Genomic DNA, 17426 nt, shown 5'->3' with positions numbered 1-17426 from the left:
CATTTTTTTTATTTTATTGTTTTCACTGAGCAGTCAAATGTAAAATCTATTATCTTGATCATATATTATCAGTACATTTTTTACTATGAAAAATGAAAAAAAAAAGTTTGTTAGCTGAGTGAAAACCATCAACAAGCAGACTAGCTAGTAATTATTTATATACTGGCATTGTTGTTGATGGCTCAGCTACATAATACATAAATACCTAAAGAATATTAACAAATAAACATTCAAATTATGTTGGTTTAGGTATTCAGGGGATAATATAACGGTGATAATAAAACAATCAGACCTACAGCATATTTATAGCATTCAAAGAGACATTATAAGGCCGGATTCACACGAGCGTGTTCGGTCCGCGATATACGGACCATATGTCGGCAGTATTTCCCAGACCAAACACACTGCAGGGAGCCGGCCTCTTTTCGTCGTATTTATCTATGACGCTAGGAGTCCCTGCCTCGCTACGGAAAACTGTCCCGTACTGAAAACATGATTACAGTACAGGACAGTATATCACGAACCGATCACGCTCGCAAATCCATCAACATCAGCTTGTTGATGGTTTCCTGCTACCAGCATTGTCATTTTATTCTTTATTTTATTATTATTTATGGTGACTAGTGAGTAGCATTACAAAAAACAGATATCCACTTTTTTTTTCATTTCCTACCAAAAGGAAAAAAATATATACGGCAAATCAAATGCTCTACTGAATATATCCTAAAATGGCACTTGAAATATTTACATTGAAAAACCTCAAACACCTAGATCAACATACAAATAAAAATCTATGGAAAAAAATGACCTTAATGGGGTTTTATAACATTATGTTTTTTGTTTTTTTGTTACCTTGTCCCTAATAGCTATTTTTTTTATTACTGTATGCATGGAAATGTTTCCTTATCATATGGCCACTTCATCTTTTAGATCTGGCTTTGTACATACATGTATAGCTCCAGTTCTATTAGTATCAGCAACCTGGTAAAAATGTACAGGGAGAGGGACCATGTACATGCTGAGCCACGGCTACAATGCTTACAAGTTAGGGGGGCAAAATGCCTCCCATTGATTTCAATGGGAGGCGGAGGCGTTGTTTTCCCGCGAGCTGAAAAAACGGCTTGCGAGGAAAAAAAGCGACATGCCCTATATTCTGGCGTTTACGTCTCTGACCTCCCATTGACATCAATGGGAGGCAGAGAAAGCGTATCTCGCTGCGTTTTTTGCCTGCGGCGCTCAATGGCCACGGGTGAAAATCTGTGTGCAGGCTGAGCAAAATCTGCCTCAAAATTCCAAACTGAATTTTGAGGCAGATTGTCTGCCTGCAAAAAACTCAATGTGAACCCAGCCTTAGATGTTTGTGAAAATATTTGGAGGTGATTGACGATGACACGTTGTATTCTCACGGTTTTGCCTTGATTAGTAGAGTGATGAGTTGTATGGTGTTATAACATAAGCCAACTAGTTTTTAAAGTATTCCTGACAAGTTTGTTTTGGTAAATTCTTGTATTCCACATGAAATTTTGGAACTATTGTACCTCTTGAAAATGTACAGATGTAGCAATCTTTAACTTGACTCTTAACACATACATATACTGTAGCAGGGAACTTTAGCTAGACTTTTCAATGGCTTTTGTTTTGTGATAATACACTTTGCTACATCTGTATGATTAAATTGACAACTAACTGTTAACACTCCCTTTGTAAATTGAATGTGTCCTTACACAGACTGACACTGTCCAATCACTGCTGACAGTGTCAACCTGTGCAGGAACACGCTCTATTGACAAGAGGAATGGTAGCATGTAAACCGGGATTACGGGGAGGACTAAGAAAGGAATCACACACTGTAGAAGTGTAAGTAAAGATGGTCCAGAATTGTTATTTTATTAAGTATTTACTTAGCAGGTACTGCACCACTGAGGAGAGCTGACAGATCTCAATACTACACCACACAGGAGAGCTGACAGATCTCAATACTACACCACACAGGAGAGCTGACAGATCTCAATACTACACCACACAGGAGAGCTGACAGATCCTCTATACTACACCACACAGGAGAGCTGACAGATCCTCTATACTACACCACACAGGAGAGTGGATAGATCCTCTATACTACACCACACAGGAGATCTGACAGATCTCAATACTACACCACACAGGAGAGCTGACAGATCCTCTATACTACACCACACAGGAGAGCTGACAGATCATCTATACTACACCACACAGGAGAGCTGACAGATCCTCTATACTACACCACACAGGAGAGCTGACAGATCCTCTATACTACACCACACAGGAGAGCTGACAGATGCTCTATACTACACCACACAGGAGAGCCGACAAATCCTCTATACTACACCACACAGGAGAGCTGACAGATCCTCTATACTACACCACACAGGAGAGCTGACAGATCCTCTATACTACACCACACAGGAGACCTGACAGATCCTCTACACTACACCACACAGGAGAACTGACAGATCCTCTATACTACACCACACAGGAGAGCTGACAGATCCTCTATACTACACCACACAGGAGAGCTGACAGATCCTCTATACTACACCACACAGGAGAGCTGACAGCTCCTCTATACTACACCACACAGGAGAGCTGACAGATCCTCTATACTACACCACACAGGAGACCTGACAGATCCTCTATACTACACCACACAAGAGAGCTGACAGATCCTCTAAACTATACCACATAGGAGAGTTTAGAGGTCCTTTTTTGTTTTGTTTTTTTAGCCTGTCTGCATTTACTTTACTTTGGGGTAAATTTATAACAACAGTCATAGACAGTTTTGTGGCGTTTCTTGCTACCATTTTTAGGCCAGCTAATGCCAGGACACACTAAATGTATTTTTTATGGGAAGAATCACATATAACCTATTAGATCTTATTGATGATATGTTCTGTGTGGGTAATAATAACAACAACAAAGTTTGTGATGCAATTATAGGAGAATTTGTTAATGTTCTGTATAGATGGAGGGTGTTCCTTTAGAATTTTTTCCTCTGATGCGTCCAGGGATCCCCAGTCCAACATTGTGTGAACATATTCATATATTACATTATTTATATGTTTTTACTGCATTTGACTTCTATATCACAAAATAATTATAAAAGGTTAAGACCTAGATATGAAACAGAATTGGAGTCTAGATTTTTAATGGGTGCTCAGCGACTGGGATCAGAATATGTCACTGAATGAAATCTGATTCATTGTCGGGTGTTGTGAGGACAGATGTGCTAATTGAAGTTTCAGTTCTCATAGCTGGTGCCATAAACATAATTACATATTTTCTCCCTATAAATGCAATGCTCTGCCAATTAAATTTTTAATTTTTTAAAAAAAAGTCCAAAATAAAGGCTCTTCAATGTCACTTTTTGAAGATGTGTCAGAACACAGGGACACAGAGCCATAACTCTACACGAGCCGAATGGTCTATTAATCCTCAGTCGACACTGAGCACTTCTTCCCTGAGCTCTGTGAATGCCATTTTGGTCTTTATCCAAGCCTTTTGTAAATGAATAAAAAAATGTTTGTCTGGGATGTTGCCAGCAGCGATGCCAGAGTGTGGACAAATTGAAAAAACCTACTGATTATTTTACATAATTACCTAGATGGGAGAATTTTTCTTCAATACGTTCTTACATAAACCTAATCAGTTGACTCAGTAGCGAGCGAGGCCCAAAGTAAGATGCTGTATTTAACATCTCATCACTGTGTTACTTAAGCCGCCTGTCTTGACGTTGTTACTTAAAATACATGTTCACTTCTAAAGCTGACGGGAGACAGGGACCCTGCTTAACCCCTGAATGTGCTTATTTGGGCCTTGAAGATTTTGCATTGTTTTTAGCATTTTTGGAGTGTATTTTTATGGTACAATTTTTAGTACATAAAATTTTGTGCTTCATTTATTTATTTTAAGCCAAATTCCGCCATTTTTTATATTTATTCTCCAAACTCCTAAAATTATATTTGAAATTTATTGTGACGTTTGTAACTATTAAGGGGATTTATAATATATGTATTTCTTTTATGTTTTATGACTTTTGTTTTTTATAAAAACTGTTTATATTAAAATAATCAGGTTTATTCTTCATATTTATTTTATTGTAGGTGCATGTCTCAAGGAGAAAGCAGCGACTTATGTAACATCCCACAAAAGGATCGGGCATTTAGAAATTCAAATAAATAAATGTCAGATAGATGCGGGTCCCACCTCTGGGACCCGCACTTATTTCTAGAACAGGGGCCCTCTAAACTCCATTCTACCTTTCTCGGTTCCCGCTGCCACTTGTAATTTCCCACCATGTAATTAGAAAACAGCGTAGTGAATGGCAGTTACGTAAACAGCGTAGGGTAGGTGGGACCCGCATCTATCTGACATTTATGGCATATCCTTTGGATATGCCATAGATATCCCTGATTGGGAAACCCCTTTAACTTCTTCACTGCTCTAGACCCCAGGGGTTCTAACATTAAACCCTTTCAATGCCCTTAGACCACTAGGGATCCTGATATTAACGTCTTCAATGCTCTAGACCGCTAGGTATACTGACATTAACCCCTTCACTGCCCTAATTATAATTTTATGTTCTGCATCGCCCTGCTCAGTCTCTGTTCACATTACGCCTGAGCCGTCCATCAGAAGCATACGTTGGGAGTATTTCCTGACAAAACACCTCCAACTGAAGGCTCGGACATATGCCATTGTATGGGCATACAGTGGCATACAGCATCCATAAAAATAAAAAATTAAATTTTTTATACTGAATGTCTCTGTATGGAATAGCGTAGTCTACTTCATTATTTCATAGTTTAAAAAAAAAAGGTATACCGCCATATACCTCCCCAACGTATGACAAAAGGGCATGCTTTGGATATACATCTGGTCAATGGGGCTCTAACGTAAGAGGTGAACGTAGTGTTCAGACGTTATGTGAGTGCACTCTAAGTTGAAAGTAAACAGGCCCTAACTACCCCGCTCACTGGGTACAAAGGCTTAGAGGGAACATTGATGGTAAAACCTATGAATCCTGTGCATTATTGCTTGTAAAATGCACAGGCAGCAGTTAGGGCAGACCTTAGATGTGCCCTAACAAGGATTCACACTGGACAGCCCCCGAGGGATCACAAGGGTTAAATAGCCATTCCTGTGGGGTGGCAGCTATCAACCGCAGCCACCACCCCATGTATGACCGCGCAGGAACAGCCGCTACAGCACCATAAATGAGCATCAAAAAGTGCATTAGATGAAAATACTTTCAGTGATCCACTTGTATTAAAATAATCTGCGAACAATAAACTAAAAATGGGTGAGGGAAACTTAACAGCTGGGATCCTGAAAAAGGCACAGAAGGGCATTTTAAGGGGCTGAGCTGAGGACATCTGACCCACACCAGCCAATCACAGGTGTGCCGGCCCCCTCTGCACTTTTAACCCCTAACTTTCCATTGTGCCTATATGGCATATAATATTAATTATCAAAAAAGTTTTCCAATGATCAGGATTTCCTACAGTGGCCCCTCAACTAAATATGGCTCAGTCATTAGGGGTTCTCATATCTCACGACAATCCACCAAAGATATAGGACATGGTCAGACTTCTGTTGTTGTTTTGTTACCTGTCTTACAATTATTCTTATTAGTCTCACTTACCAAGTACAACTTTAATAACATTATGTAATGTTGGCGGAGTAATGGGACAAACTGTCCCACATGAAGATGCAGCAAGTTGAGAGATCGGGTCACTTTTTGGCAATGTTTGGGGTGTAGCTTGTCTTCCAGATGACTACAAGTGACATATGGACTAACAGTGTCATGTGGATAGCACTATCGATGCAATATCTAGGTTTAATACACAGCCTTAGTCCAAGAATTATGAAGACTCACTTGGTCTAGTCTCCATATTCTACTTTAGGTCGTCATGAACATCCTTTGGTTACGCAACATCTTAGGTCCGTTATTCTCAGCTTTTATATTTTAATGCAGAACAATTCCCATGAGATTAGTGGTGTCATTATGTAATTTTTCCTAATTATTTCCATCCACTGTAAATTGCTTAAAAACATAAAGCATTAATGTGCCATGGATATATTGTATATTGTGGTTATCAGTCAATCTACCCCAATTAAGTGATGACTGATGAATCCCATTAATGGTACTTGGCATATTAATATTTTAAATCTGCATTAACATGTGAGTTTAATTATATTTATTGGACCCCTTTCATTACAAAAGTGCCTGGATAACCAGATATTCACCATTATAGCAAGTTGGCCGTGTAGGTCTCTGGTTTCCGTCCTGTCTAACAGCATTCAACTTCTTTGACTATATAAGAATTTCAGGAGAGGCTTCAGGTGTCATATGGTTGTCTAAGCAGTCAGACCAGCCGCTCACTGGTGTGCATCTCATCATTGGAGGTACTTTTCAATGCAACGGCGAATCCAGGATACCGCTCTTAGGGTATGTTCACATGCGTTTTTTGTCAAGCGGTAAAATCACCCTTCAAATTTTCTTCTTGTTACAGCCGACACTTCACTGTAATGAGCTGGATGGCGCTGGAGTGCAATCCCGCTTGTTTAATACATTAAATGCCGCGGTTAATAGCAGCCGCGGCATTTAAATCATTAGAAAGAGGGGGCGACCCCCTCTAACAGCTCATCGGCCCCCTCTATGATGCAATCGCAGGGTGCCGATGATTTTTATGGCAGCCTGGTTTGCCTAATGAAGGCCCCCAGGTCAGCCATTCATCTTTGTGCCCCTTTTAAGCCCTGCTCCTCTGAAGCCTGTCAGAAAGACGATATACTGCAATACATTAGTTTTGCAGTATATAATGCGAGCAATCGCTGGTTCAAGTCCCCTAGGGGGACTAATAATATCAGTTAAATAAAGTTATTTTTATGTACGAAAAAATGTTTTTGTTCAAAAACGTAAAAAAAGAAAAAATTTACATTTCCCCCTAAAGTAATGTTAAATAAAATAAAATAAATATAATTGGTATCGCCGCGTCCGTAAAAGTCTGAACTATTAAAATATGTCATTATTTATCCTGCACGGTAAACTGAAATAAAAAGAGATCAAAACCTTGCATGTACCCCAAAATGGTACCCATTTTTTGGAGTAAGGACTTATTTCATGTGTAAAATCTGCTACTTTTTGTGATAAAAAAAGGCATCAAAAACTCATGTTCACACAGAGTTTTTTGACGAGTTTTTTGACACGGAAACCGTGCCGCAAAACTCATCAAAAACTACCCGAAAATGCCTCCCATTGATTTCAATGGGAGGCGGAGGTGTCTTTTTCCCTCGAGCGGTAAAACCGCCTCGCGGGAGAAAGAAGGGACATGCCCTATCTTTGGGAGTTTACGCCTCTGACCTCACATTGAAATCAATGGGAGGCAGAGGAAGCGTATTTCGCTGCGTTTTCAAACGGAAATTTGAGGCAGAATTTCCGCCTGCAAAAAACTCTGTGTGAACACAGCACTTTTTTTTTCTGCCTCCAATTGATTCTAATGGTTGGTTTAAGAGCAATATCCACCCCAAGGTAGAGCAGAACGCTTTCTTTTTCAGCAAGAAGAAAAAATCCAGCCTGAAAATAAAAATGCCTCTAATTCCCATTGAAGCAATAGGTGGCAGATTTAGGGCATTTTATTACGCTGATTCTAAAGCAGAAAAGGATTCAAAATCATCATAAAAAGCTATGTGAACAAGGCCTTACAGTCAGAGACAGGCGCACACTCAATCTATTAGTGAGGAACAAGTGTACGTTACCAATATACAAGCACCAATATATCCAATTTTACCTCCATGTAGTGATCATATAGTGGTCAGATACTAGTTCTACATAAGCTGTCTGCCGGGTATCATCTCGCTGCTGTCTATACAAGTGAATACAGTACCCATCAGACATAGGAAGAATAAACAACAATTCAATCCAATGACTCACAGGTGACATCTTTTCTGATTGGAGTTATTCACTTTTATTTTCTTCTCCATCCGACCCAGACCAACATGTTGACTTCTGATGACTGTAGAGTTTGCTTCCCAGACATCTTTGGCCCCTCTCTTCTGCACGCCAACACCCCACCCTCTATAGCAACACAAATAGGTTCCGAATTGAGACCAGACCCCTCAGTAAATTCAGACCCCAGACCAGACCCCTAAATTCAGACCCCTAAATAAATTCAGACCCCAGACCACTAAATTCAGACCCGTAAATAAAATTTAGACTAGACCTAGATTCAGACCCCAGACCAGACCCTTTGGCCCCTCGTTTATACAGCTTATTCCTATCTGCTATATCCACACAAACCCCCATCCTGCTGTCCCCTTTAACACTGCTATCCTGCTGCTGCCCCAGTTGCCCAATTACTGTACCTACAGTGCTGACCAATGCCCCTAAATACCATACCGCTGCAAGTGAAAGGCACAGCGCTTACTGCCGATTCGTTTTAGCGACCGTTGGGGGTTTCAGTGCTCGGACATATCACTATGACATGTCACATTTTTTTAGTTACATTTCAAGTATCTGAGTGGGGCACTGTGCAGGGAAATCTTCAGAAGGTGCACCTGTGCTCTACAAAGCACCCGGATCATTAATTCTAGCAATCACCAGGGGTTCCAATAATCGGACCCCGCAGATCAACAACTGACAGCATATCTCTACTTGCTTAGGAGGTAAACCCCCTTTAAAGGGTTTTATAGATTGCTATCAAAAGAAAACGTACTTCATGGGGAAGGGGATTATTTACCAGCTACAAAAAGTCTTATAGACAGGATTTCTTTATAACGCTACATCCATTTCTAAGGACAAAATCCATGTATTTTAATTCTGCACGGATTAAGAGTTTTCTGTTATTTAAATCCTAAAAACCCTTTAATTTTGTAATTTCTTCCTAGTCAATATTCATAAATAATTATCATTAATAATTAAAAGGTGTTGCATAAAACGTCATATAATTGTGCTCAGATGTTATAGTAATGAAACCCAAGACATCAGACAAATCCGCAGGATAAAGTTAATTTACAAAAAAATAAATTGAGTAATTTTTGTTTTCCTTACCTCAGAATGTATTACTCTTCTCCCTTCATCTTCAAGCAACTATGTGTGTGGATTTACAGCTTCTGGAACCCCGTATTTTATTTTAATACGACATTAGAGAAACATTCAGCTCATTTTTACTTTCTTGCCAAGCGCTTATATTAATTCCAGTTTTTTCCCCGCATTTATGTGATTAGTTTACAATGTATTCTTGGAAATTGCAAACCGGTTACTCCGATGGCCAATACTCCTTCCCTAAACGCCAATTCTGAGCACATGATAATCTCAAGAAATCCTGGTCGGCTAATTATTTGCGAATTGGCCAAAAAGTTATATTCTGTTGTCGAATGACTAGCACAATATCAGCCTAGAACTGATTGCAAGGTAATATAACGCAAATCCATCCTTCTACAATTTGGCACCAGTAATCAGCCTAATAGATTTTAAGTAATTTCTCTGTTATGGTTCCATTGTCTGCTGATTTATCCACTGTCATTAATTAGAAACAAAGTTGCCATGGTTACAGTTAATTGCGTGTTATGAACAGCTTGAGACGTTAACCAATTGCAATCAGCAAATTAGATTTAGAAATTCTCCCGGAATGGGAAATATGTCAAAGGCGGAAGATAGATGTCTTGGCTTTGTGTGCCTGCATACTTATGTTGTTTCGCCAGGGTTATTGATGTTTCAGTAATCAAATACACCAACTATAACTTACGCTTTATGATGGGCCATATCAATATTGCTTGACACTTTGTATCATTGGATCGCCAAGAAAAAAAATATTCATTAGCCTTATTAATTGTATTAATGAATCATTTTCTTACTTTGGTGTTTGTAGACTTTTTTTTTATTTTTCTACAGAGTTTATTAATGTGCAATCAATTCTTAGATGCTCTGATAAAAGTTTAAATGGGCATGAGTCCCAAAAAATGTCCACTAGTTGTACGGTCCAATGTTTCTCTATGTAGACCGGGTCGGACTGGCCCACGGAAAGACAAGAGGATCCACTGGAGGACAAGGGTCTGGCACAATTATGAGACACAGCCACAACAGTGCCCATGAGGTTCAACATAGACTACCCCAGGGGCAAATCAATGTCTATGATCACTTTTTATGGGTGGTACCAAAAATAAGCCAATGACGGTATTAGGGATACAAAAGGGGCAATTGTGCAGGGGTCTACACTATAAGGGCCATCCACATCCCAGTTCCTTCCAGTTTTTTTTTCAGAGAAGACAAGAAGGTTGGAATTTTTTATAACCACACCTTAAATAATATAAAACAAATGTATTTATGGCAAAAGTGTGAATGTGCAACATTTATTAAAATATACGAGGGTTCTCTGGATCTCAGTTCTCCGTGTTTAGAGGTCTGATGCCCCATCTGCCTAAACAAACTGCTAACTAGTGGTCGTACAGATTTATTGCCAATTGGTCACATCACTGTAAACCGGGATAGAGGTGGCAGGAGACAGAGGACATTGGCCGCAGGGAAATGGAGAGGTGTTGGTTAGATAAGTATATTCAAAAAGTTTTCAATTTTTATATGATGCCCCTATATTAGAGCATTTTAAATCTATGGAATATCCACAAGATAGGCCATAAATGTGGAAGGTTGAAATACTCCTTTGATTTATATTAAATTAATCAGGACAATTTTGTTTTCTCAAGAGAAGAGAAAGTTTGGATAAGTTTTTGAGTTTTTTGAAGAATAAAGAATGTGTTTCAGCAGATGATTTCAAGGTGCACCTTCAGCAATTCTCGCCAATATGTTCTACTACGATGACAAATTTTGACACCAAGGATAACTAAATATCAGCCCTCATAGACAAGCAGCATGAGAAATAGAAAGAAAAGAAAAATAAATAAGATGGCCCATGTTTTACTTATATGCTGGTAAAGGACATCTGTAGTTTACTCCATTTTACAGAACAAAATTGCACAACTGATAAATAATACCGCAACAAACTTTTGGTGATTTTTAATTTTTTTTAAAAAGAAGAGAAAAATAATGAAGCAATTCTATTCTTATTATACTATTCTCTTACAGGAAAGCCTTATAGGAGCAGCCTAGTGATCTAGCCCCTAACCCCTGAGCTTAAACTGGTTGTCATGTTTGGAAGAGTCATTTTTAAATACCTTATTAGAGCATTCTGAGTTAATGGGTGGGGGAGGGGGTGTTTCCCCATTCCGGACCCTCATCTATTAGTCAGATTGGAGAGTGGTTACAAAGAGCGTCTCCTGCCTTGAAGGACGTGTGTTGTCCGTGCATTACATGGGCAGTCTATTTATTTCAATGGACACTGAGTAATGCCTAATTTGCCTTCCGGTGGCGCTGCAGGTGAAACGATATCTTGCGGCCAGATTCCCCTACACATTACAGCTCATCGCTGACAGTTTTTGCAGCGGGACAACCTGTCATCAGCTCTTTGTCAGAAGACCATTCCAACAAAAGTATTTGTCCAAAGAGGAAAACCCCTTTAAATACAATTTTCTCAAAATTATATGGTCCCTTGGTAAAAACTCTTGTGTGTCAGTGATAGCGAAAATAGGTTGCGAGCCGTAACGGCGGCAGGAACGGTAGACAATTTCCATGCAGCACTGCGGAATATCTTGCCACTATATAAAAAGGGAATAAATAGGACGCAGAATTACTGCTGCACATGATACATATGATGATTCACAAAGACAAAGTATGTACAAACGATGTATCTTGTTTCAGTGTACACGCTTCCGACGTTCCGACGTACATGCTAAATGTGCCCATAGGGCTCCATTACTCCGATGGAGGCCAAAAAAGTGTCCTTTTGTCCCCCGTCGGGCTGGTACACTTCAGTATATATATATATATATATATATATATATATATAAAATATTTTTATTTTTTTTAAGGATGTAATAGCATAGTAGACTACACTATTCCATCCAATGGGATCCCAGCAAAAAAATATTTATTTATTTTTTTGTTTTTTTTTTAACATGGGAGCCTATGGGTGATGTCTGCAATTGTCTGACATACATCACAGGCGTAGGTTCAAAATACAGTCATGGGCCTGGAATATTCTTCCATTTTTAATTGGAGGAATATTTTTATCTGACTCCATAATCTTTTATCTAAAGAAACATTGTAATGATGATCTCCTTAATATCCTGTTTGTCTTCTCTGCTTCTAGACACCTAATTATCTACAAAAGAAACTTGTATGCAATTCTTATTATCATTTGTGTTTTGAAGTTATAATAATTTTGTCAAATAAATTCGTCAATTTTTGTATTATTTCTGTCATTTTTATATTATTTAGATATTTTTATTATATTATTTGAATATTTCTACAATAGCATTTGGATATTTTTATGGCAATATGTGTGTGTTTTATAGAAACCTGGTATAGAATTGGCAGAATAATAATGTATCTTTAAGGGTTAACTGGTTTTGACTTAATAAAGCTTAAAGGAATATTTCCACCTTATGGCATATCCACAGGACATTTCAAAAATATCTGATAGATATGGGTCCCAACTCTAGGACCCGCACCTATCTCAAGAACGGGTCACAACCCGCTAGCTCAGCTGTTTTCGGAGCTCCTATAGGAATCAATGGGTAGAAACACGCACATGCGCAGCCACCTCTCTATTCATTCTGTGGGTGTGGTGGCTGGCGGAAAGGGGCCGAAGAAAATTGTAGTGCTTTAGTTTCAGCATCTAGTTCTCCAGGTTCTCACATGTATCAATGTTACCTTACGTTAGAGTTTTAGAGACCTTACTAGTTCATTGATTCATTTGTGTTCATTAGTTATATTCACCTCTATTATTTTTCTTTTATAGGAGGACGTGGAGTCACCGTTGGACCAATCCTGAGCTCTGCAGCTTCAGATATTTTTTGTGACAATGAGAACGGACCAAACTTTCTCTTTCAGAATAAAGGCGATGGGACGTTTGTTGATGTGGCTGCTAGTGCAGGTGAGAATCTGCCATAGACCTATGTAACGTCCTGCTGACCCTGATGATACATGCTGATTTACATACATCATGAAAAACTGTTCACATAGGGCATGTTGTAATGCTTTGTTTCACCTGTGGTGGTGCTGCAGGGGATTAAGCACTTGCTGCCAGCTTCCCCCATTGATTACAGCTGATCACTGTAATCATGTTTAAAGCTATATTCTAAATTTTACTGATTCCCCAATGCATTGTGGGAGATCAGTTGACAGTAACACAGTTAGAGCTGGGTTTGGGGACACACAGGTTTATTTATATTCATGAGGAGTTTTTCTCCTGCCCAGCCTTTTTAGAAAACAACATGAACATCATGTGTGTACGCCTTGTGATGTGGCCTCAAAAACTCTTGCATTCCACTACACAACTAAATGACATCTGAAAGCTATATAATATGAAACATATACATAGCGTTAGGACATAAGTTAGAAGGGATGGCCCCATAAAAAAGTGAAGATACGGTAGGGAACTTCTAGTTTACACCCTCATCCGCCAGTTTGCCAACCCTGTGCCATCTGCTTTTACCACCCACCCTCCCCTGCATTATCAGCAGACTGGATTCCTGGATTAAGACTATTATATACATATATAATAGTACCAGTTATATTACGTATATAATAGTGCCAGTTATAGTGCATATATAATAGTGCCAGTTATATTACGTATATAATAGTGCCAGTTATATTACATATACAGGGTGGGCCATTTATATGGATACACCTAAATAAAATGGGAATGGTTGGTGATATTAACTTCCTGTTTGTGGCACATTAGTATATGGGAGGGGGGAAACTTTTCAAGCTGGGTGTTGACCATGGCGGCCATTTTGAAGTCGGCCATTTTGTATCCAACTTTAGTTTTTTCAATGGGAAGAGGGTCATGTGACACATCAAACTTATCGAGAATTTCACAAGAAAAACAATGGTGTGCTTGGTTTTAATGTTACTTTATTCTTTCATGAGTTATTTACAAGTTTCTGACCACTTATAAAATGTGTTCAAAGTGCTGCCCATTGTGTTGGATTGTCAATGCAACCCTCTTCTCCCACTCTTCACACACTGATAGCAACACCGCAGAAGAAATGCTAGCACAGGCGTCCAGTATCCGTAGTTTCAGTTGCTGCACATCTCGTATCTTCACAGCATAGACAATTGCCTTCATATGACCCCAAAGATAAAAGTCTAAGGGGCTCAGATCGGGAGGCATTTCTTCTGTGCCAGTTATAGTGCATATATAATAGTGCCAGTTACAGTGTATATATAATAGTGCCAGTTACAGTGTATATATATATAATAGTGCCAGTTACAGTGTGTATATATAATAGTGCCAGTTACAGTGTATATATAATAGTGCCAGTTACAGTGTATATATAATAGTGCCAGTTATATAGCATATATATAATAGTGCCAGTTACAGTGTATATATAATAGTGCCAGTTACAGTGTATATATAATAGTGCCAGTTATATAGCATATATATAATAGTGCCAGTTACAGTGTATATATAATAGTGGCAGTTATATAGCATATATATAATAGTGCCAGTTACAGTGTATATATAATAGTGCCAGTTATATAGCATATATATAATAGTGCCAGTTACAGTGTATATATAATAGTGCCAGTTACAGTGTATATACAATAGTGCCAGTTACAGTGTGTATATATAATAGTGCCAGTTACAGTGCACATATAATAGTGCCAGTTACAGTGCATATATAATAGTGCCAGTTACAGTGTATATATATAATAGTGCCAGTTACAGTGTATATATAATAGTGCCAGTTACAGTGTATATATAATAGTGCCAGTTACAGTGTATATATAATAGTGCCAGTTACAGTGTATATATAAGAGTGCCAGTTACAGTGTGTATATATAATAGTGCCAGTTACAGTGCATATATAATAGTGCCAGTTACAGTGTATATATAATAGTGCCAGTTACAGTTTATATATAATAGTGCCAGTTACAGTGTATATATATAATAGTGCCAGTTACAGTGTGTATATATAATAGTGCCAGTTACAGTGCATATATAATAGTGCCAGTTACAGTGTATATATATAATAGTGCCAGTTACAGTGTATATATAATAGTGCCAGTTACAGTGTATATATAATAGTGCCAGTTACAGTGTATATATAATAGTGCCAGTTACAGTGCATATATAATTGTGCCAGTTACAGTGTGTATATATAATAGTGCCAGTTACAGTGCATATATAATAGTGCCAGTTACAGTGTATATATAATAGTGCCAGTTACAGTGTATATATAATAGTGCCAGTTACAGTGTATATATATATAATAGTGCCAGTTACAGTGTATATATAATAGTGCCAGTTACAGTTTATATATAATAGTGCCAGTTACAGTGTGTATATATAATAGTGCCAGTTACAGTGTATATATATATATAATAGTGCCAGTTACAGTGTATATATAATAGTGCCAGTTACAGTGTGTATATATAATAGTGCCAGTTACAGTGTATATATAATAGTGCCAGTTACAGTTTATATATAATAGTGCCAGTTACAGTGTATATATAATAGTGCCAGTTACAGTGTATATATAATAGTCCCAGTTACAGTGTATATATAAAATAGTGCCAGTTACAGTGTATATATAATAGTGCCAGTTACAGTTTATATATAATAGTGCCAGTTACAGTGTATATATAATAGTGCCAGTTATATAGCATATATATAATAGTGCCAGTTACAGTGTATATATAATAGTGCCAGTTACAGTTTATATATAATAGTGCCAGTTACAGTGTATATATAATAGTGCCAGTTATATAGCATATATATAATAGTGCCAGTTACAGTGTATATATAATAGTGCCAGTTATATAGCATATATATAATAGTGCCAGTTACAGTGTATATATAATAGTGCCAGTTATATAGCATATATATAATAGTGCCAGTTACAGTGTATATATAATAGTGCCAGTTGCAGTGTATATACAATAGTGCCAGTTACAGTGTGTATATATAATAGTGCCAGTTACAGTGCATATATAATAGTGCCAGTTACAGTGTATATATATATATAATAGTGCCAGTTACAGTGTATATATAATAGTGCCAGTTACAGTGTATATATAATAGTGCCAGTTACAGTGTATATATAATAGTGCCAGTTACAGTGTATATATAATAGTGCCAGTTACAGTGTGTATAAATAATAGTGCCAGTTACAGTGCATATATAATAGTGCCAGTTACAGTGCATATATAATAGTGCCAGTTACAGTTTATATATATATATAATAGTGCCAGTTACAGTGTATATATAATAGTGCCAGTTACAGTGTATATATAATAGTGCCAGTTACAGTGTATATATAATAGTGCCAGTTACAGTGCATATATAATAGTGCCAGTTACAGTGTGTATATATAATAGTGCCAGTTACAGTGCATATATAATAGTGCCAGTTACAGTGCATATATAATAGTGCCAGTTACAGTGTATATATATATATATAATAGTGCCAGTTACAGTTTATATGTAATAGTGCCAGTTACAGTGTATATATAATAGTGCCAGTTACAGTGTATATATATATAATAGTGCCAGTTACAGTGTATATATAATAGTGCCAGTTACAGTTTATATATAATAGTGCCAGTTACAGTGTGTATATATAATAGTGCCAGTTACAGTGTATATATATATATATAATAGTGCCAGTTACAGTGTATATATAATAGTGCCAGTTACAGTGTGTATATATAATAGTGCCAGTTACAGTGTATATATAATAGTGCCAGTTACAGTTTATATATAATAGTGCCAGTTACAGTGTATATATAATAGTGCCAGTTACAGTGCATATATAATAGTGCCAGTTACAGTGTATATATAATAGTCCCAGTTACAGTGTATATATAAAATAGTGCCAGTTACAGTGTATATATAATAGTGCCAGTTACAGTGTATATATAATAGTGCCAGTTACAGTTTATATATAATAGTGCCAGTTACAGTGTATATATATAATAGTGCCAGTTACAGTGTATATATATAATAGTGCCAGTTACAGTGTATATATAATAGTGCCAGTTACAGTGTATATATAATAGTGCCAGTTACAGTGTGTATATATAATAGTGCCAGTTACAGTGTATATATAATAGTGCCAGTTACAGTGTATATATAATAGTGCCAGTTACAGTGTATATATATAATAGTGCCAGTTACAGTTTATATATAATAGTGCCAGTTACAGTGTATATATAATAGTGCCAGTTACAGTGTGTATATATAATAGTGCCAGTTACAGTGTATATATAATAGTGCCAGTTACAGTGTATATATAATAGTGCCAGTTACAGTTTATATATAATAGTGC

General features: G+C 37.5%; 1 protein-coding gene across 4 annotated transcripts in view; it reads left to right on the top strand.

Moving 5' to 3' along the window:
- CRTAC1 (cartilage acidic protein 1) overlaps positions 1-17426 on the top strand; it is a 365203-nt gene that overhangs the window by 223925 nt on the left and 123852 nt on the right. For all 4 annotated transcript variants that reach the window (XM_075843067.1, XM_075843068.1, XM_075843069.1 and 1 more), the window contains exon 6: positions 12891-13025. In XM_075843067.1, the coding sequence (XP_075699182.1) occupies positions 12891-13025 (135 nt within the window). The remainder of the gene's footprint in view (positions 1-12890; positions 13026-17426) is intronic.

The sequence above is a fragment of the Rhinoderma darwinii genome, chromosome 11, assembly GCF_050947455.1.
Source record: "Rhinoderma darwinii isolate aRhiDar2 chromosome 11, aRhiDar2.hap1, whole genome shotgun sequence".
Taxonomy (NCBI): Eukaryota; Metazoa; Chordata; class Amphibia; order Anura; family Rhinodermatidae; genus Rhinoderma; species Rhinoderma darwinii.
This window is presented reverse-complemented; position numbering and strand designations above follow the sequence as displayed.